The following is a 22,682-nucleotide window of genomic DNA, read 5'->3' on the forward strand; positions in this document are numbered from 1 at the left end:
TCATCGCTGCCTTGGTTTTGTCAACGGCTTGTTTGATATGGCTTCTCCATGTTAGACCTTTGTCTAGGGTGATACCTAAATATTTTGCTTCGTTTTTCCATTCGATTTCTTCTCCATCTACCTCTAGATTTGTTGTAGTTCTTAGTCTCCTCTTCTGCAGTAATATCGCTTGGCTCTTTTGTCCGTTGAGTTTTATTTTCCATTTAATACACCAGTCATTTATTTCATCTATAGCTTCTTGTAATATTCCTTCTATAATTTCTGGCTTGCGATGTCGCATTGCGATTCCTGTGTCGTCGGCATATAGTGTCAGCATAGTCCTTGGAGATTTTGGTATATCGTGAATATATATGTTATACAGTAACGGCCCAAGTACTGACCCTTGAGGCACCCCTGCTTCCATATATCTGGTTGTGGAGTTTTCTCCTTCCACTTTCACGTAGAATCTTCTGTTCCTCAAATAATTCCTAATCAACTTGCACAGTTTCATTGAATATCCAGCATATCTCATTTTGTAAATCAATCCTTCATGCCATACTCATTTCTCCAGTTGCGTCTCGAAATTGAAATGAACATGAAGGTATCCAAGATATCCTGGATATGCCACTCCCACGAAAACGACTGAAAGGCTCTGAAACATTTCATTTAGAAGTGCTACATGAATAAAATCCGTACGCTCCTATCCCAGCTCAGCAATATCAAATCCCCGAGTACTGAGGACCCCTCCAGATTCATATCCCTCATCGCGAGCTTTTAAAAGCTGTTGGTATCTCTACGTTACACCCATCTCAATTATCATCCCCAATTCCTCTTCATTTTCATGAATTCACATCGAAATATGCCCCACCTTACGCTCCCGGCGCATTTATAGCGAGAGAGCTTCCATTGAACGAAAAAAATACTCGTTTAACGCGAACATTCCTTCTGTTTTCCCGAATGATAATGAGACTGCTGCGAGACCCACATTTCCGACGGTGAGCTACGCCGGGGTCAACGAATTCCGCAGATGAAGTCGAAAGGGAGGTGTTGATGAGGGGGGTTGCTGACTGCCGAGGAGGAAAACTAGAAAAACCGTGGACGATTGTCCGCGGACATGAAGGTGCTTGATCTGTCCCGAGTCAGGCGCCCAGCCTCGTTACCGTCATCGATTTCTTCAAAAATGCAATGCACCTTTAATTACGCGAAGCCGGGCGCTGCGCGTGCGTAGCGCCTTCCTGCCCTTCGGTCCGCGGCGGCACCTCGTTTTGACTGATTATGAATTTTTCACCGGCCGGTGTGGAAGTTTGGGCGTCTGAATCTTTGAAGAGGGTCAGGGGGATTCGAATTATGCAAAATTAACAGGCTCGGATGGGTCGCTGAGGTCGGGCCGCGAGGCGGGTGAATTAGGGGATCGGATGTGGGCTATTTTGGGGTCTATCAGTTTCGCAATGAACTTCTAATTGGAATATGAATTTGGCAGGAGTTTCCAGATTGAATTCTGAATGAGCACTGTTTCTGCCTCTGATTAATTGACTTGTTACTTTTGGTCAATGGTTTCGACAGTGTTTATACCCGAACAGGTAGAACTAAGACTGATTTTTATGCTTACAATACAGACTCAACTGTCTGAGTGACAGTTTTGCTGGGAATCATGAGATGAGATCTCCTATTTACCTAGTTACAGAATCCTTACTACTGCAAGTCAACAGAAAGAATGCTTTGGCAACTTCTGACATTTCAATATAGCTATCTATGTAGCAGTACATCCATGTTGAGAGCCTTCGTTTGTTATTCTGACCATGAAGTTTCCATGAATCACAAGTGGCACCCTAAAAACAAGTTTTAATTTTTTTCTTACAAATCAGAAAATGTGTGGTTTGAAGCTACAACCCCTACAAAGTACTAGACAAGTAGGTAAACCAAAATATCACATTAGCCTTATTCGATTGCGTCTCAATGTGTTTGTTCCACAGTAGTCTGCGCTCCAAAATTGTCAAATTTTCAGAGGATATGTTAATTGGACCCGAAGGATGCTACTTTTCAAGAGACTGACTCAAGGGAAAATGCAAAAATCATTACTTGTACTCGAGCGTGTCAAAATTTCATACATATGATTAATCTCGGTATTATAGACATGTAGAACCATTAATCTTATACTAATCAGGAGGAATTTTCTCAATTTGACAGTTTTAAAATGATAACAATGCATTTTTTCCAATATCTCCTTTCCTGTACACCCAATCGTTTTTGTATCCATTATGAAAGGTGTAGGTGATGAAATTCTATACAACGTTTGTCTGAAGCAATTTTACATACTCTTAACAGTTTTCGAGCTAGAGGATGATGAGAGCGAGGAGCTTAGCCATACATGAGAAAGGGTAAGGTCAATGTAGAAACGCAGTCTAATATACGTTAATCACAATATATCTCAAAAACTTTCAACTGTACAAAAAATTGCTTGAGACGAAATTTGTAAAAAATGTTATGCTCTGCAACTTTTATAATGAATGCGAAAACGAAGTGAAGTCAAGGAACGGAGATAATTCAAAAAAACTGATTTTTGTGACCTGTTTTGCCAATTTTTATTGTTTCGGCTTGCTGATAAGGTTAGACTAGGTATATTTTTTCCGTTATTCTTGAATCATCTTGAAAATAGAAATAAAAGGCCACAGCGCTAGGAAATGAACACGTGACTTTTTCTTTGCAAGTTTGCCACTCTCCCACACATTTTCGTCACGCTTTAATTGTCAGATTATGGAAATGTATACTTCTCAAGTGATTAACCACATAAATCTTTATTTAACACCTTCAAAATGACTAGCTAAGTCTGTGACACAACACGTCTGTGAATCTTTCAAACAGAGTTGTATTCAGCCCAATTTTTGAGCATCACATCACCCGAAAACAGCGCATTATACGAGAAAATATGAGGACTGCTATTTTACAAAACGTTCAAATATTCATCAGATAGCGACCAACTTAGTTTCAAGAGTTGGCTTCTTTGAATTTTTGGTATTTTTATGGTACGTGATGGTCAAAATGAGAAATCTGGAAGACGTGGGTGATATCTTGCGTTCGAAAAAGATTCATCAAATGAATGAAAATTTATATTCCGCAATTCATTTGATTCGATAAAACCATTTGTGAGATAGCACTAAAAAAACATTTCTTTCATCTCCTTCGATAAAACCGTTTGTAAGGTAGAACAAAGAATAACATTTTGTTATGATAATGAGGATAAATTCAGATGCATACCACCCGACGATATGAATATCGACAAGTGTTACGATCTGAATTGAGCTAGCCAATTTGCCATCGTCAAGGCCCCAAATGGAGTACGCTCCACCGAAGAAAAGCAGATGCTGACCATGGTTTCGGCCTCATTTGGCCTCATCAGAGCAACATAGCATTTTTCCACGGTTAATTCAGATCGTAACACTTGTCGATATTCATATCGTCGGGTGGTATGCATCTGAATTTATCCTCATTATTTTATTCATTGCCGTTTAGGCGTTATCACTCTTCATTATTTTGTTATGATTTTTCAACAGCCTTTATCTTTTAAACCGAGACGAATCGGAAAAAATGGTATAGGACAAAAGTGTTTCTCTTCACCTCAAGAATCTACTGTTGAAATATTTGTACGACTCAAAGACTTACCCTGTATACAGGTCTAACTGTTGGCAGAGATACTCTGCAGAGTTAAAGATCCTCTTGTGCCAACTTATACTCTGCGTATTCAACGATTTTAAAACATGAAAGACTCCAAGACAGGAATAATAAATCTTTACCCCTCCTCAACTATCTTAAATCTTCGCGTAAAACACGGCCAAGTGTAACATTCATCCCCTTCAATCGAAATAAATCAAGAATCATCGAGACTGATACGCCCCAAATCCGTATCCATTATGACCGAAATGCAGGAACGTACTTCTTCGGCAGTTCGGCGGAACAGCCAACCTGCGCCCGATGAAATAGTTTGAAGTTGAGGCACGTCCGCTGCTCGCGCAATTTATAGTCGAAATTATTCATGAATAATTCAATTGCTTCGTATTAACGCTCGAAGAGAGACATCAAAACACTAAATGGCCGCGGGATGGTGTTCTATACGTCTCGAATTCGAAACGCGAACTCCGATAGGGCCGTGTTTTACGGCATAATTCGAGATTCTTTCACGGCAAGTGGCAGAAGGTGCGGAATATGCAAGTTTCGGCTTTATGCATCCTGCAGGTGTCTGCCCAAAATGACGAAAACGATAAAAATTGACGCGGTTATGGACGTAAAGCGAAGAGAACGAAAAATATTCGAAAGATCCTTTCTACGGCAGATTGACCTCCTAATTCCTCAAAGTAAATGCCAGTCTGTTCATATTTGATAGAAGGAAAACCTCTAATTGAGGGAGTTTAGTAATTTTTTTCAAAACATTCCAACAGTTAAATGATTAAAACCTTCCAATTTTCTACAAGACAATGAAGGACAAAATAAAGACTCAATTTCTATACAGTGCGTATCTCTAACTTGAAATGAGTTCAGATTCCATCTACTGTATTATACAGGGTGAGTCATAGACTCGTTCATTCATTGTTGTATCCCGTTACCGGGTATGATTATACAAAAAGACCAAAAAGGAAGAAAAAAGGTGCGAGCAGACTTATAATTTCTTGGGGCTAATTGCGACTGTGTGTCCTCCTGTGACTGAAGAGACCCAACCGTGACCTACAGATCCTTCTACACTTCGGGCATGGATAGTCACCACCCAGATCTGGCCGCCGCTGTATTTTTCTCGAGTCTTCATTATAACTGTGGACCAAAGACCTCCACTGTGATTTGTCCAACACTAGTTCCCAGTTATGATTGGCATTTACTGATTTTAGGGATTGGTGTAGTATATCCTTAAATCGCTTATACTGGCCTCCTGTTTTGGGGAGTCTTGTGTCTTGCATCCTCAGAATGTGGCCACTCCATTTGAGTCGGGCCCTCGTTACTTGAGTCTCAATTGTTGTACAACTCTCGCGTTGCAAGACTTCTGCATTCGAAACTTTGTGGAACCATCTGATGTGCATTATCTGTCTTAGATTATGTGGTTGCGATTGTTCAAGCTGTTTGATATGTCGCCTGTAGGGCGTCCAGCTTTCGCTTTCGTAAAGAAGCGTTGGGAGGACCACTACTTTGTAAACAGCTGTCTTGGTCTTCAGATTGAGGTCGGGATTTTGAAACACTCTGTCCTTTAGCTTCCAGAATGCCCGTGATGCCGAATTGATACGGTTTTGTATTTCCGTAGGTTAGCCCTAGTATTTATAAAGCTTTCCAAGTATTTGAACTGCTCGACCTATTCTATAGTTTCATTCTCCAGGCTGATATCTGTTTGAAGGCTTTTTAGCGGACTTACCAGGATTTTGGTTTTGTCGATAATGGGTCTAAGGCCTAAAGCTTCGTATATACGTTTATAGGTGTCCAACATTATCTGTATATCCTCTGAGCTGCTAGCGATAAGTGAGCAGTCGTCTGCATATTAAAGTTCCGTGATAAACTTGGTACGGGTTTTTGCTCTGAGGCGCTTCAAGTTAAACAGGCCTCCATCAAATCTGAATCTTATCCCAACACCTCTTACAGGCATAATCATGTCAGCAATTATCGAGGCAGCTGTGGCGAAAATATTGAACAGTAAAGACGCTAACACGCAGCCTTGTTTTATTCCAGAGTTGCAACTTAGACTCGTACAAATATTTTAACAGTAGATTCTTGAGGTCCAAAATAAAAGTTTTCCCCCATACCATTTTTTCCGAATCGGCTCGGTTTAAAAGATACAGGCTGTTGAAAAATCATAACAAAATAATGAAGAGTGATAACGCCTAAACGGCAATGAATAAAATAATGAGGATAAATTCAGATGCATACCACCCGACGATATGAATATCGACAAGTGTTACGATCTGAATTAACCGTGGAAAAATGCTATGTTGCTCTGATGAGGCCAAATGAGGCCGAAACCATGGTCACCATCTGCTTTTCTTCGGTAGAGCGTACTCCATTTGGGGCCTTGACGATAGCAAATTGGCTAGCTCAATTCAGATCGTAACACTTGTCGATATTCATATCGTCGGGTGGTATGCATCTGAATTTATCCTCATGATCATAACAAAAAATGTTATTCTTACAACCTTACAAACGGTTTTATCGAAGGAGATGAATTTCATGGTCAAACATAAAAAATATCTGTGAAATTTGAAAAATTGGATATTTTGGCTGAATACAACTCTGTTCAAAAGATCCACAAAAGTGTAGTGTCACAGAATTAACTTCTTCTTTCTTTTGAAGGTTATTTTGTTTTTCCAGCTGTGGCACAGCCCATTATGAAAACTTAAAACGGCTATATAATTTCATCAGGGCCGAATCAAAAAAAAAATGGTATAGGAAAAAGGTGTTTCTTTATATATGTATATATCTTCTCTTCTTTGTATTTTCTCCCCCCTACTGTTTCAGAATTCACCACTAATATAAGATTGGTCGCAATCCATCAGAATCTTCTCACGTTTTAGCTTTGCGTCAAAGTACTCCACAAAAACCACTGGGTCTATAAACCCCAAGAAAAATTTTCAGGAAAAAATCCCTTAAAATAACTCCAAATCAGTGCCCAGATCCCTGAGCTCCCCGAGTGCAACCTACTGAAACTACAAGCCGCCGATCTCAAAAGACTGCAGAATTCTTAATTGGGGTGATTAGCACCATGAATATTCAACGGGAGAACGAAAATTATGTCCCCTTCCCATCTACTTTCTATTTGGGAATTTTATTAGTGTGAGAAATTCAACACTCCCAATGAATTTCAATTCAGACCTGGGCTCCCTAACGACAGTTTGTTATCTCCTGAATACATTCGAATCTCACAATAGGGATGAGAACATATTCTGGATTCCAGAGCATTTGCGCCATCTTCTGATGGAATTTGGTAGGATAAATATTAGAGTAAATGGAATAAACATTGGGAGTGGAGCCACTACTGTTATTTCCTTGCGGAACCATTTGGAGATTTATGCAAGGGATATTGCACGAGATTCTGATTGTTTGGATTAACATCAGTTAGAATGTTTTGGTACGAATATCTCGGTAAACTAATTTAAGCATTTTCTTGCTTTATTGCTGTGAGATTATTTTTATAGATTTATTATGCTATATAGTGAGGATTATATCTTGTTTATGCTTAGTTTATTCAAAATTCATTATTATTGTGTATTTATTATGAATCGGCAGTTTTCATTGTATTTATTATGTTCGTGGCATCTTACTTTCGACTTGTGCCAAACATTTTATACGTCTCAAGAGACACAATTATATTATAATTACGAAAAAAGCACTTCAATTAAGGGGTGTTTTGTGAACAATTCAGGAAATATCCTTGCAAAATGGAAAATGAATCCTAAGATTTCACGTGCTAGGTCTCAAGGTAGGTATTTCCCTACAACAGAAAACCGACTACCCTCCTTCCTGTGGTTGTAAATTTATTTCTTCATTAACTTGGTATACCGTTGCAGTAATCAACGTCTACCAAGCAGCGTTATTTATTTATGACTTCAATGCATAGATCGTACTCATTATGTGGTCGAATAACCACCTGCTGCCAGAATGAAGCGAAAATTGAAAATTTACTACGGAGCTAAGTATTTTAAATTTTCCGACAAGAAAATTAGCTTTGCGTTCGCATTTGCATTCTCTTCGTGCCACCCTATTAGATCTCTAAATTCTTTTGAACCTGGGGAGATCTTCCATCCCAGAGTTTGTGCCCGTGGTGGAACATTTCTGGAATCGATCTCTATTTCCGCACCATACTCAATTATTGGTATTGACGTTGAACTAATTGTGTTGTGTACTGTTTATTTGCTTGAGGTATGGCTCTGTTGTACTAAATTATGTCCATAATGATAACATAGCGTAGGTTCCTGAGACGGTTAAAGGCGTCAGGGAAGAAAACTCATGGAAAGTTTCATAAAAAATATGCTTCAATCAAATGTTCACAATATTACGAGGGTGTATTGATATCTAGTTAGCCTAGATCAGTTCCATGCATGAAAAAAATATTGCGTTACCATGGCAACGAACAATAACTCATTAGAAGTGTGAGTGTCAAATTTGAGGTCAAAAAAGTAAACCAGAGTTACGTAATGATTTGAAAGAAAGAAGTTGTCCTCCGAAATTGTGAAAATCTAAAATAAAAGTTGGAGTATCGAACCATCATCAAGTATTTGTATTTAAAAGGGTTGAGAGGTAAGCAGATTTACGAAGATGTGCTTAATACCCTTGGTGATCAATGTCCTTCGTATGCGACTGTGAAAAATTGGACTCCAAGATTCAAAAGAGGTGAATTTTCCATATAAGATGAAGACCGATCGGAAAGGCCAGTTTCTGTGTCAGTCCCAGAAAATATCGATGCAGTTCATGACATGATTTTATCAGACCGTCGAATTGGGCTAAAACAGATATCTGAAGCACTGAATATTTCATACGAAGGCGTTCATCATATAGTTCACGTCAATTTAGACATAAGAAAAATTGCTGCAAAATGGATCCCCAAATGTTTGAATGTTGACCAAAAGCGTGCAAGGGTAGAAGCATCGCGTTCGATTTGTGCTCGATTTGAAAACGATGTAAGCTTCTTAAACCAAATTGTTACTATGGATGAGACTTGGGTACATTTCTACGATCCAGAAACAAAGCAACAATCGATGGAATGGCGAACTCTTGTTCTCGAAGAATTAAGAAGTTTCGGGTTCAAAAATCTACTGGAAAAGTTTGTGCTTCAGTTTTTTGGTATTACCATGGAGTAAGCATGATTGATTATTTGAATAAGGGTAGAACAATCACCGGAGATTACTATTCGACATTTCTGACCACTCTACAGAAAAAAAAATTGAAGAGAAAAAAGACGCGGAAAGCAATTCCAAAGTTGTTTCGTTTAGCAGAACAACGCCCCTGCACACAAATCCCATGTAGCCATGCAAAAAATTCGAATTACTAGAACACCCCTCTTATTCACCAAATTTTGGTCCATCCGACTATAATCTCTTTCCTCAACTGAAAAAAAGTTTGAGAGATCGTAAATTTTCTTCCAACGAGGAGGTAATGAAAGCTGTGGAGGTCTGGTTTGCAGAGTAAGAAGAAATATTTTTTTTGAAAGGTCTAAAGACGTTACAGGTTCGCTGTAATAAATGAATCCAATTCAGAGGAGAATATGTTGAGTAATAAAATATTCTGACATTGAAATTTCGTTTGGTTCTATAGTAGGCTAACAATTTTTCAATATATCCTCGTATGTTCCAACAATTTCAACATAACACTCTGATGAGTCTATGGTTTCTTTTCCAATAGTGAATTAAAATGACCATCAACAATTCCTTAATTCAATTTTCTATTCAGAACGTGAAATCATTCATTCTCGTATTTTCATGAAGTTACAGAAGCATAATTCGAAATCAATTTTCCACATCTATAGGAAGACCAATATCGGATCGAAAGAGTAGATGTTATCTACAGTTTGGATACTTCTACTGTTCGACATGATAGCAAGACGAACCGCTAACCATTACATCACCTAATTCCCCATCTAACAACGACATCAAATGAACCATCGAAACTTGCCACTTCATCGATGATGTATAGTCCCGGAAGCCCTGAATTTTTCCCGAAACCCTTCCGATTTCTTCGAGCACCCAAGCATCTGGTTCTCGGTATGAAATTTCAGTATCCGCAATATCGTATTCACCCGAGCATTCTTACACACTCCATCAATCTTCCGGAAAATACCCACTTCAAATTTTTGGGAGAACCGGCTAAGGCGAAGGCTGATACGGTCCCCGCATTGAATGGATATATTAAATCCACCCTAAGCGCACTTTCATTCGCACCGCTACGAAGCAGGTTGCATTGATGGAACGTACCCTTTTCACAGAACTTCCATTAATCTTTTTCTTTTTCGCCTCGCCGTATCGAATAAACAAACTGCCCGATTTTGTGATCACTTAATAAACTAGTAGTGTAGATGCTAAAGGTGGAGTTAGGGCATAGTTATTATAATGTTTAACCTGAAGCGCCTCAGAGCAAAAACCCATACAAAGTTTATCACGGAACTTCAATATGCAGACGACTGCGTACTTATCGCTAGCAGCTTCAAAATAACATATACGAAGCTATTGGCCTTAGACTCAATATTGACAAAACCAAAATCCTGGTCCGCCAGAAAGCCTTCAAACAGATATCCGCCAGAAGGATGAAACTCTAGAACAGGTCGAGCAGTTCAAATACTTGGGAAGCTTCATGAATACTAGGTCTAACCTGCGCACGGAAATACACAACACAATTCGGCATCAATTTCAAAATCACGATCTCAATCTGAAGACCAAGACAGCTATTTACAAAGCAGTGGTCCTCCAAACGCTTCTTTACGGAAGCGAAAGCTGGACGCCCTACAGGCGACATATTAAACAGCTTGAACAAACGCAACAACGTTATCTAAGACAAATAATGCACATCAGCTAGTTCCACAAAGTTTCAAATGAAGAAGTCTTGCAGCTCGCGAGTTGTATAACAATTAAGACTCAAGTAACGAGGGTCTCAGATGGAGTGGCCACATTCTGAGAATGCAAGACACAAGACTCCCCAAAGTAGCTCTGTATGGCGAATTCACAGAGGGAGTTCAGGAACCAGGTAGCCAGTATAAGCGGTTTAAGGATATACTGCATCAATCCCTAAACTCAGTTAATGCCAATCATAACTGGAAACAACTTGCGTTAAACAGATCACAATGGAGGTCTGGTCCACAGTTATAATGGAGACGCGAGAAGAATACATCGGTTATATTAGTTATAAGTTTGATCGTACCAATAGTATTAGGTTTTTTAGTCTTTTTGTAGACTTATTCTCGGTAAAGAGATCCAGCAATAAATTAATGAATGAATATGCGACTCCTTTCCTAAGTGTTTCCAATCTTTTCTTATTTCATCACATTACTCTATTTTTGGAAGTTGTGGATAGAAATAGTGCAGTCATCAACCTACATGTTTCGTAATTTACCTCATACCTCATACAATTCTGTTTTTAGATAATTTTTTCAAAGTTTCCTATCGATGGAATATAGGGTATAGATCTCGATATACTATCCCCTGATATATAAGTAAGATTTCAGAACTGACGCTCTGTGATTAATCTCATTAGGACAAAAGTCCTGACATCACCCCTTTTAAAGTACCATATTTCAATCGATGGTATTGTCCGGATGAATTGAATTCGAGATCTTATTTGCACAGATTAACGGAGATGATAATGCGATAATGCATTTCCAGCAGATCGAACTGCATTTCAGCGGTTCAACAAACCCTGAACGCATTAAATTACAAGACTTATTGACATAGGGTATGCTCCATATGGCAGAGGTTTTATGTCCAATTCACGTGATGATGAATGGCGCAATAACTGAGATGTGAAAGGATTCGGATGCAATAAAATGAAAAGGACAACAATGAGCTTTCATATCAAAATTGGATCAGGCGAAAATTTATATCAGGAATAATGGGTAACACTGATCCTAAACTATCAGGATTGTGAAATTCTGGCCTGTATAACTTTTTTTCATTGCTGTATCCCGTTACCGGGAATAAATCTACAAAAAGATATAAAAAAGAACAGACTTATATTTTCTTAGGGCTAATTGCAACTGTGTGCCCTCCTGAGACTGAAGAGACCCAACCGTGACCTACAGATCCTTCCACACTCCGAGCATGGATAGTCACCAACCAGATCTGGCCGCCGCTATATTCTTCTAAATGCTCCATTATAACTGTGGACCAAAGACCTCCACTGTGATCTGTCTAACGCTAGCTGTATCCAGTTATGTTTGGCATTAACTGATTTTAGGGATTGATGCAGTATATCCTTAAATCGCTTATACTGGCCTCCTGGTTTCCGGGCTCCCTCTGTCAATTCGCCATACAGAGTTTGGCATTTTGGGGAGTCTTGCGTCTTGCATCCTCAGAATGTGGCCGCTCCATCTGAGTCGCGCCCTCGTTACTTGAGTCCTAATTGTTGTACAACTCGCGCGTTGCAAGACTTCTGCATTCGAAATTTTGTGAAACCATCTGTGCATTATTTGTCTTAGATGACGTTGTTGCGTTAGTTCAAGCTGTTTAATATGTCGCCTGTAGGGCGTCCAGCTTTCGCTTCTGTAAAAAAGCGTTGGGAGGACGACTGCTTTGTAAACAGCAGTCTTGGTCTTCAGATTGAGGTCGTGATTTTGAAGCACTCTGACTCTTAGCAGAATGCTCGTGATGCCGAACTGTGCCGAACTGTATCCAGTTATGTTTGGCATTAACTGATTTTAGGGATTGATGCAGTATATCCTTAAATCGCTTATACTGGCCTCCTGGTTTCCGGGCTCCCTCTGTCAATTCGCCATACAGAGTTTGGCATTTTGGGGAGTCTTGCGTCTTGCATCCTCAGAATGTGGCCGCTCCATCTGAGTCGCGCCCTCGTTACTTGAGTCCCAATTGTTGTACAACTCGCGCGTTGCAAGACTTCTGCATTCGAAATTTTGTGAAACCATCTGTGCATTATTTGTCTTAGATGACGTTGTTGCGTTAGTTCAAGCTGTTTAATATGTCGCCTGTAGGGCGTCCAGCTTTCGCTTCTGTAAAAAAGCGTTGGGAGGACGACTGCTTTGTAAACAGCAGTCTTGGTCTTCAGATTGAGGTCGTGATTTTGAAGCACTCTGACTCTTAGCAGAATGCTCGTGATGCCGAACTGTGCCGGTTGTGTATTTCCGTGTGCAGGTTAGCCCCAGAATTTATGAAGCTACCCATTTATTTGAACTGCTCGACCTGTTCCAGAGTTTCATTCTCCAGGCTGACACGTGTTTTAAGGCTTTCTGACGGACTTATCAGGATTTTGGTTTTGTCGATATTGAGTTTAAGGCCTAAAGCTTCGTATATATGCTTATAGGTGTCCAGCATTATCTGTAGATCCTATAGGCTGCTAAATCGATGTATGCTGTATAGATCCTTGATTTTTGTTCACGGGCCTTCTCTTGCAGCTGTCGCAGTGTGAAAATTAGGTCCACCGTACCTCGATTTGGTCGAAAGCCGCACTGGGATTCGCGTAAAAGCTTTTCTAAGAGTGGAATCAGACGATTAACCATTATCTTCGAGAGAATTTTGCCGGCCACGCTAAGCAACGATATGCCCCTGTAATTGTTGCAATGTGACGTATCGCCTTTGTTCTTATAGAGGTTGATAACTATTTTCATTTGTGCGGACGATGTAGGTACTTTATGCCTCCACAGTTTGAGCTGTAGGATAAAAAGCAAAACATAAGTGAATTCTAGAGGAAGTCTTACCAGAAAACTTGTTCGGTATGAAATTTTACAAATACTCGGCTTGTGGCTTGTGAATCAATATGAGCTCCTCTGTAAGCCCTATATTGATCAATCTGATCATTGACCTTCAAGATAAAAAGATTCAAAGAATGAAATTCAACAAGGAAAACAAGATATCCCTGATATTGTCTAATTTTACTCTGTAATCTTCCTCCTAGAAAACCTACCAAGAATAGCACAGATGTATGTGCATAAAACTCCCACAAAACAACCCACTAACCACCCCGTTGTCCCAACATCCCCTAACCTCCAAATTTTCATGCATCCCCGCATCAACGCCTCCCCCCGCAGTCCCCCAGGTCCTGAAGTGGATTCGGAACCGTGCACGAAACTTAATCCAACTTTTGTTCCAGTCTGGAGTGGCGGTCTAGACCTACAAGGGCCCCTCTTCATGCAGGAGCCCCCTCATCGCGTCGAGTTCAGCAACAGCTCGGGAGGCAAAGTAGATTGCACGGGACACGGAAGTCCCGCTCCGGATGTGGAATGGATTACGGCCGACGGTTCGCCGGTGCACCAGGTGAGAATTCATGGCCCGGCCACGTCGGAAGGAGGGGTGGCACGGGCCTTCTGACGGCGGTCGGATGGCGGTTTTTCGTTTTATGTTCGGATGCGGATCTCGAATAAAAATGGGCTTGAAGGTTTCCACCGTGGTTTTTCTCTTCCTTCCAATACTACTGTAAGGGGTTGCCAAAATTCATTGTCTACTGAGATGATCTGGGGAACTATTAAAACCAAAAAAAAAACGGATGACACCTTTCAGAGCTCTTTTTCAGAGTAACACAGAATGGTGAAAACCGTAGCCTCCTACGAGTCTTCGTTTTTGAGTTATTTATTAGCAAAAAAATGGGATTTTGATGGTTTCCAAAAGTTCTCATAACTTTTTTGTCTTTGAAGTTATAAACCTGAAACTTGAACCTTCTACAGGCATTTTTCACGTAGAATCCACTGACGAGTTCAATATATTTTTTCATTTCGAATCATTAGGCGAACTTTCGTTTTTTTGAATGCAAACTTTTATTGAATTTGTTATTTTCGAATTGGAAAAGAATGTTTTGTCAGTAGATTCTACGTATAAAAAAGTGTCCAAGAAGGTTCAAGATTCAGACCTGTAACTTTAAAAAAAAAAGTTACGAGAACTTTTCGAAATCGTCAAAATATCAATGATGAAAAATCGTAGGAGGCTACGGTTTGCACCATTCTTTGTTCATCTGAAAAAGAGCTAGTTAATGTGTTATCCGTTTTCTCCTAGCTCTCATAGTTCTCGAGATCACCTCAGTAGACAACGAATTACTGTTCAATAATTTTTTTCGGAGGATGGCGATTCTTTTGATGAGTTTAGCCTTCTGTCCAAAACAGTCACCTTTGAAAACACCCTGTAGTGTTCGTGATATTGTTTGTTGTCAAACTAATGAAGACCACTTCGAAACAAGGGAGTTTTTGAAGTTATATTCCTTTTTTTTCAGACTGATGTCTTGAATATTCTTCTGTTAGTGAATATAAATATTTCATTAAGATAAAAACTTGTAATGAGAAAATGGGTTTTCCAACCTATTCCCTCATTTTAGAATAATTATTTTAGTTTTCCTTTTTAAATAATTTTGTTTCGAATTAATTTCCGAGAAATCTTTTCGAATTTCCAATTCAGGATTCCGACATCGTTCGGAATTGTAAACATACCGCACCGTTTTTATTCCGTTTTTATTTCCTAAAAACGATGTCGCACCGTATAAAACATCCTGAATTGGAAGATAACCGAGTTTTTTGTTCGCTAGCACAGATAAGTCGAAATTAAGACGTTTTCATCGACGCAAATTTACCGAATTTCGACTGCCGGGCACATCTGATTTCCGCACCCCCCCTGTGGGTATAAAATCAGATGTTCCCCCGCAGGCCACGGCACTTACGAATTATTTTCAGTGTGTTACTACGATTCTCGCCGGACTTACGATTTTCACTTGTGATTAGCTTACTGCCGCTTTGCGATTTTTCCGTATTTGACCACCGATTAGCCGCCGAGTATTTTTCTAGAACTCACAAATTTTGTTTTAGTTTTCTTTTCGGGAGAAATTTTAGAAGTTGTTTTTTTGAGTTATTTTTTTTTTCTTTTTCTTTCTACTGTTCTTTCTACTCGCTTGTGAGTGCAAGTGGCCAAGCCAAAGGTAAGACGACACGCCGTTATTTGCTTTTATATTGGCTTCAGCCTCCCTTCATCCCTTCCTAACCCGGGTTAAGTTCCACCCCTATTGCTAAAGCACCCCGCTGGCGTGGACACTCAGGGGGTGCGGAGGCACTTTGGAGTGGCGAACCCTCTTCCCTTCCCCGTTGTTTCGACGCTCACTTCAGTTGCTATCGAAGAACCCCGCTGGCGTGGACACTCAGGGGGCGAAGAGCGCAACTAGGGGTGAGCTGTTGTGAATCTGTGCCGTCTTTCATCCCCACACCTGGCTGAAGACCCGATATCTGTCCGTCCAGTGTACGTCTCAGGTTCTGGCTGACGAACAAATCCGTTAACCCCCGTATAACGATTGAGATCGGATCCCGTGCTATTCCGTCCGTCTTGTCCGTCTTTCGAATCACTGTAAAATTTAGTAGTAGTGCGATTTGTGTTCCCCTTTTCGACGAATAAAGGTTGTATACGTTGATTCTGCCTATCATTGTGCGTCGCTAACACCCTAGACACCAGGGAGCCCTGTCTCCGGCTAGCAGCTGCCAGGGTAGGTTTGCTATTCTCCCTTAAAGAATAGCTGGCGCTCGAGTCCGCCGAGGAAAACCCCGTTACAAAAAATGGCGCCCGAGCAGGGACCGTTCAGAATCTACCAGGAAACAACTGAGGTGAGAGACATTAACCGGACAGTGAGTGAATTCCCGAAACAGTGAGTAAAACCTCAGAACAGTGAGTAACTATTCCTTGAACGGAAAACTGTGAAAAATAAACTTGAACTGTGTTTTATTCCCTGCCACTCCATATTGAACTGTTATACTGTGAATTGAATTGGACTATATTTTGGTCTTTTTCCTACTGTTGAACCCCGTTGAAAATAATTTGTGATTATTCTTTTTGCCGATTACTGTATTGAGTTGTTGAAATCTGAACTGTTATTCCGCCGTTATATCAGTGAAAATTATTTCCGATTTCTAATTGCATATTTCTGATTTATTGAATTGAACTGTTTTAATTTCACATTTAAGGTGAGTGAATTTCCGGACTTTGAAAAATTGAAAATTTATTGTCGCAATTGGTAAAATTTAAGAGGTGTGATTTACCTATCGGTTCAATAGGGAATCACCTATTACCTGTTGATAACCTATCTACCTGTTTTCTATTTTCTTTTGACCTGTACTGTTGAAACCTACCGATTATTTCTGATTTTTCTGAAAACTGAAAGTCAATTATTGTGATTTATTTTCTGGCTATTGAACTTTGAAGACTTTTTGGAAATTTAACCTGTGCGTTTTGGTGCTATTCGAATTTCAGGAAATTTTTTCGGACTATACGAAGTGACTTGCGATTGTGTGCGGCATTTCGCGAATATTTTCGGACTTTAGTGGGACTGATTGAATTTTTTTTTCAAGTAACGTTGGACTTTGAAAATTTTTGAAATTTTTTTTTTGTGATACATCGGGACTTAGATTGTTTTTGGTGCGCCGGAACTTAAGACTCTTTTCTGATACACCGAGACTTAGACTTAATTTTTGTTTGGGGTGCACCGGTACCCACTTCGAACTTAAGTGAATAGGTTGGCTAACGACTAACTTACCGGGTTGGACTTAGAACTTAAACGGATTGTGAAAGACATACCGAGTGTGAAATATTGGTGCGTTCTGAATCGGACTTAGTTGAATATAATATGTCGAACATGGATGTGAACCGGTTACTCAGTGATGAACTTACATTCGAATTACAACTGAGGGGACAATCGATACCCGGTACTGTGATGACTAAACGGAGTCTGCTACGACAAGTGCTTCAGACTAATGAACCTCTACTACCCCCAACATCATTGAATCCCGCCTCCGAGATTGAGATCTGTCAAAATAAACTAACCGATTTGGTGGAATCCCTTCAGAACTTCAATCATAGTAATGCGGCTAACGAATTTTCGCGAATTTACACCAGATTAATACACATTCAAGGCAGGCTGAACTTTATTGTCACCACAGACACAACACAGTTACAATTGATTGAGCAAATGAAGGCGACTACAGATAAGGCGTTGGAGACACTGGAGGAGCTACGTAGGAAGAGTAATGCTGAACAGCCGCAGACATCCAACCGAGATCACAGGTCTCTTCTGGATGAGGAGGTGCCCAGTTCACCTGGGATGTCACCGATCCAACCGGAGAGGTTATCAAAGGTTGAGACATCACTTATCGACTTAGGAGATGGTGTCGATCCTCCTGCTGTAGTTAATGTCTCACGTACCGGTACACCTGTAAGAAATCCAACATTAGAACGGGTCATGAATGAGACAAGGCAGACATGTAGAGCATTACTACAACAATTACCAGCGATACCTCTCACACAGTCACAGGACTGTGGGACAACAACACCTGAGGGTCCGACACAAAGTAGATGGGTTAATTCCACACGAAGGGTGTCTTTTCCACACTTACCTGCACCGTGGATAAGTTCTGACCGGCCAATTATCACAACACCTGCCAGATCGGAACCGGAGTCTCGATCAACAGTACCAACTGTTCCGGTACACAAATGGAACATCTCCTTTGATGGCACTGGTAGTGTGACCGGATTTCTTGAAGAAGTGGAGAGACTGGCTGAATCCCGTAAAGTGTCCCTGGAACAAGTTTTCGAATCAGTGTATGAATTGCTGCGAAAGGATGCAAGGGATTGGTTCATTCCCCGGAGAGGTACTTTCGAGGACTGGGAGGATTTTAGCAACCAACTAAAAGAAGCATTTCTGCCAGTTAATTACGAGGAGAATCTGTTGGAGGAAATAAAAAGGCGAACACAAGGCCCTGAAGAAAAGTTGCTTCTATATGTTACCCGGATGCAGAACTTATTCCAGAAACTCACCTATGCAAAACCATCCGAGGTGGAGCAGATCCGGCTTATCCGACAGAGGTTGATCCCGCCCTTACAACAAGCCTTGGCCTTCCAGGAGACCAAGACTTATGATGAACTTCTCCGTAAGGGAAAAGTTTTCGAACTGGTCCAGTGGCAGATGAGCCAGTACACCCGGCCACCCTCCAAACCAGGTTTCGTGGAAGAACCTCACCTGACGTACAGTCCCCGTCAACTGAGCCGATACCAAGCGAGCTTTTCTATGGATACCGGAGAACAGGTTCGCCAAACAACTGATCACAGGGAATCGGTCCCGCCGTCACCAGCCAACCAGACACGACTTTCTCCGCCGAGGGAAAGCCGTCCAGAGCCACCCAAGTCCAGAGAGTCAATAGCCCAGCGACAGGAATCACACCGTACGACTTCTGGAGACAGGTCCGAAGGTCGATCCAGACCTGCAACACCGCCACCCCGCCGTCCAGCCGAAAATAGCCCCGCTGACCGGACTGAACCACCATCAGGGAGGAGAGTGTCCTTCCAGACACAATGTTTCCGATGTGGTGGATATGGCCACATGCGTCGAGAATGTCGCAGGCCACCGAAAATCTTCTGTTCCCGATGCCAGAGGGAAAACATTCTCTCACGAGATTGTCCGTGTTCGGGAAACTGAAGGGGAGATTGGAGGCGGAGTCGACCACATCTCCCGGAATCTTGACTCCACTGGCACCGACTACCTGTAATGATAACCGTCCGTTAGTAGAGGTCAGAATAGCCGGCAAACACTTCCGAGCACTGATAGATACCGGAGCGACCAGGAGTTTCTGCAGTCAGGCCGTATCCGATCAGTGTGAAAGTAAAGGAATCACAGGACAAACAATGCACAACAGTTTCGCCGTAATAGCGAACGGACAAACCACCGTCACACCGAAACTGTACACCACCACCGTGCAAATTTCCGATTACACACTGCCTGATTTGAAATTCTTACTGGTACCAAACTTACCGGTTGACATTATTCTGGGGATGGATGTTCTGTCGACTTTCAAGTTTTCCGTAAATCTCAGTACCGCCGAGTGCTTTCTGGAAGGCCGTCTGATCTCGAAACCGATGACTCCTGTCGAAACCACCGCAGAAGTTCACACCGTCGAAGAACACCTGTTGGAGTTGACGGAGTCTCAGAAACAGGAGCTGGAGGAATTTCTGAAAGAAGAATTAAAGAAGTTTGAAGACCTATATGGTACAACCGACCTGATTGAACATAAGATCAAACTGAAACCGGGCACCGAACCGATCAAACAACGATACCGACCGCTAAACCCGAAAATGCAGGAGATCTTCAATCAGGAAGTAGACCGTATGCTGGCTGAGGGAGTGATTGAACCCTCCAAGTCACCGTGGAGTTCACCGGTAGTGTTGGTCAGGAAGAAAGACGGAAAATACCGTTTTTGCATCGACTTCCGTGCCGTCAACCAAGTGTCTGTAAAAGATGCATACCCGTTGCCGTATATTTCTGGGATTCTGGATAAACTGCGTAAGGCCAAGTACATTTCCACACTGGATCTGAAACAAGGATACTGGCAGATACCGTTAGCAAAGGAAAGCCGTCCGATTACTGCCTTCACAGTTCCAGGAAGGGGATTGTTCCAGTTCACCGTCATGCCGTTTGGTCTTCACGCTAGTCCAGCCACATTCCAGAGATTCTTAGACACCGTTATTGGCCCAGAAATGGAACCGGAGGCGTTCGCTTACCTGGACGACATAGTTGTCCTGGGGGAAACTTTCGAGGAACACCTGGAGAACTTAAGAGAAGTATTCCGGCGGTTGAGAGAAGCCAATCTTCGTCTCAATCCCGAAAAGTGTGACTTTGTGCGAAAATCCCTAAAATACCTAGGACATGTCGTTACCTCCGAAGGAATCCGTACCGACCCGGATAAAGTTTCCTCTATCGTAGCATTCCCAGCGCCGAAAACTATCCGTGAATTGCGCCGTTTTCTGGGAGTTGCTAGCTGGTACCGTCGTTTTATAGAGAACTTTTCCGATGTCGTTGCACCGTTGACCCACCTGTTAAAGAAGAAACCACGTTGGAAGTGGGGTGAGGAACAACAAAAAGCGTTCGACCTCCTGAAACAAAAACTGACCGAATCACCTATACTGGCCTGTCCGGATTTCAATCAACCGTTCGTCCTGCAAACAGACGCCAGTGACGTAGGCCTTGGAGGAGCCCTGACCCAAGTTCTTGATGGAGAGGAAAGGGTGATCGCCTATGTCAGCCGTACCTTAAACACCGCCGAAAGAAATTACTCCGTGTCCGAAAAGGAATGTCTCGCCATTGTTTTCTCAATAGAGAAACTGCGACCATACCTGGAAGGATTTCATTTTACCGTAATTTCCGACCACATGAGCCTGAAATGGCTGAATTCCATCAAGTCACCGTCCGGAAGAATTGCTCGATGGGCCGTTTTCCTTCAGCAATTCGACTTTGAAGTCCAATACCGGAAAGGTGCCCTGAACAAAGTCGCCGACAGTCTGTCCCGAAACCCGTTACCGTCTGTAGATTCCGTATGCCTGGCCGACGTCGAAGTTCGCTGCAGTTGGTACAACAAAAAGCTCCAAGAGGTACAAAGAGACCCAGAAGATTTCCCTGACTACGCCGTTGAGGATGGGAAACTGTATCGTCACTTCTGGGACTCTTCCGACTTTACTGAAGTTGGATCCGGACAACCATGGAAGCTCTGTGTACCCACCGAACAACGACTGGAGGTCCTGAAAGAAAATCACGATTCTGAATTAGCTGGTCACCTGGGAATCTCCAAAACCATCTCTCGGCTAGCCCGGAATTATTACTGGCCAGGGATGTTCAGAGATGTCGCAAAATACGTAAGAAACTGCCCATCCTGTCAAAGGTACAAAGTACCACAACAGAAGACGCCTGGAAAAATGCAACCACATAGAATGACTGATGCACCGTTCCAAGAGGTCTGTACAGATGTGGTTGGGCCACTTCCCCGTTCCAAGAAGGGAAATTCTTACGTAGTGGTGATGCAGGACCGTTTCACGAAATGGGTTGAATGCCGTCCGTTGCGGAAAGCCACCGCCAAAACCGTTTATTCAGCCCTGTACGAACAAGTTATACTCCGATATGGCTGTCCGAAGCTGGTGATATCTGACAATGGGGTACAGTATGACAGTAGACTGTTCAAAAACAGTCTCCGAGAACTAAACATTGCTCACCGTTTCACCCCTCCGTATACACCACAGTGCAACGCCGTAGAACGAGCCAATCGTACGTTGAAAACTATGATAGGTCAGTTTTGTGAAGCCGACCACCGTACCTGGGATGAGAAATTAAGTGAACTAACCTTCGCCCTGAATACCGCAAAACAAGAATCTACAGGATTCACACCGGCATTCCTGAACTATGGAAGGGAATTAACAGTTCCAAAGGCAATCTACTCGTCAAACACCCAAGATGAAGACACTGAGGAGACAAACAGAAGCCCAGAAGAAAGTAGAGTAAATCTTACTCACCGTACAGAACAAATCCGTCATCTTCAGGAGGCCTATGAGTTTGTCAATACCAGGTTGTACCGTGCATTCGAGCAGCAAGCTCACCATTACAACCTCCGTCGAAGAGAAGTTCGTTTTTATGTCGGTGATAGAGTTCTGCGCCGTGCTAATCCGCTGTCGTCCGCCGTGGATATCTTTGCAGCCAAGTTGGCTCCGAAGTTCTCTGGTCCGTATACCGTTGTGAAAGTGATTTCACCCGTTGTTTATGACCTGAAAGATGACAGTGGTAAGAAAATCACCAACATTCATGTGAAGGATTTAAAACCGTTCCATCCGTCTGATCATTAGTAAGTACACTGTATAGCAACCGAAATAAAAACCAACCGTACCGTTATATTATAGCATGCACCGATAATAAATAGGATACATCCGTTCTGTCTGACTCTATTTCACTCCTCTATTACCGTTAAAAATCACTGTAAATAGGTTAGTAATGGGGTACTACCGCTGTTTTCACCGAATAAGTGCCCAGGTGAGTGAAATAGAGCCTTATACTTGTATCTCCTTAGTAACTGACAAAATGTACATACCTATATTCCGCGATTCCACCATAACCGATAGATCTAACCTGGTCTGCCAGTGTTGGAAGATTCTGTTCCATACAGTTTTTGTTTGTTCTGTGCAGCTTTATTACCATGAAACAGGACCGTCTGACTGTCATCCAGTGGGTAAGTGGTATCCCACACACCTACAACA

At 41.8% G+C, this 22,682-nt stretch overlaps 1 protein-coding gene across 2 annotated transcripts in view; it reads left to right on the plus strand.

Annotated features, from left to right (window-relative positions):
- Positions 1 to 22,682, plus strand: part of LOC123306818 (Down syndrome cell adhesion molecule-like protein Dscam2) — a 128,049-nt gene that overhangs the window by 36,422 nt on the left and 68,945 nt on the right. For both annotated transcript variants that reach the window (XM_044888970.1, XM_044888971.1), the window contains exon 2: positions 13,750 to 13,913. In XM_044888970.1, coding sequence (XP_044744905.1) covers positions 13,750 to 13,913 — 164 coding nt within the window. The remainder of the gene's footprint in view (positions 1 to 13,749; positions 13,914 to 22,682) is intronic.

The sequence above is a fragment of the Coccinella septempunctata genome, chromosome 2 (assembly GCF_907165205.1).
Source record: "Coccinella septempunctata chromosome 2, icCocSept1.1, whole genome shotgun sequence".
NCBI classification, from domain to species: Eukaryota; Metazoa; Arthropoda; class Insecta; order Coleoptera; family Coccinellidae; genus Coccinella; species Coccinella septempunctata.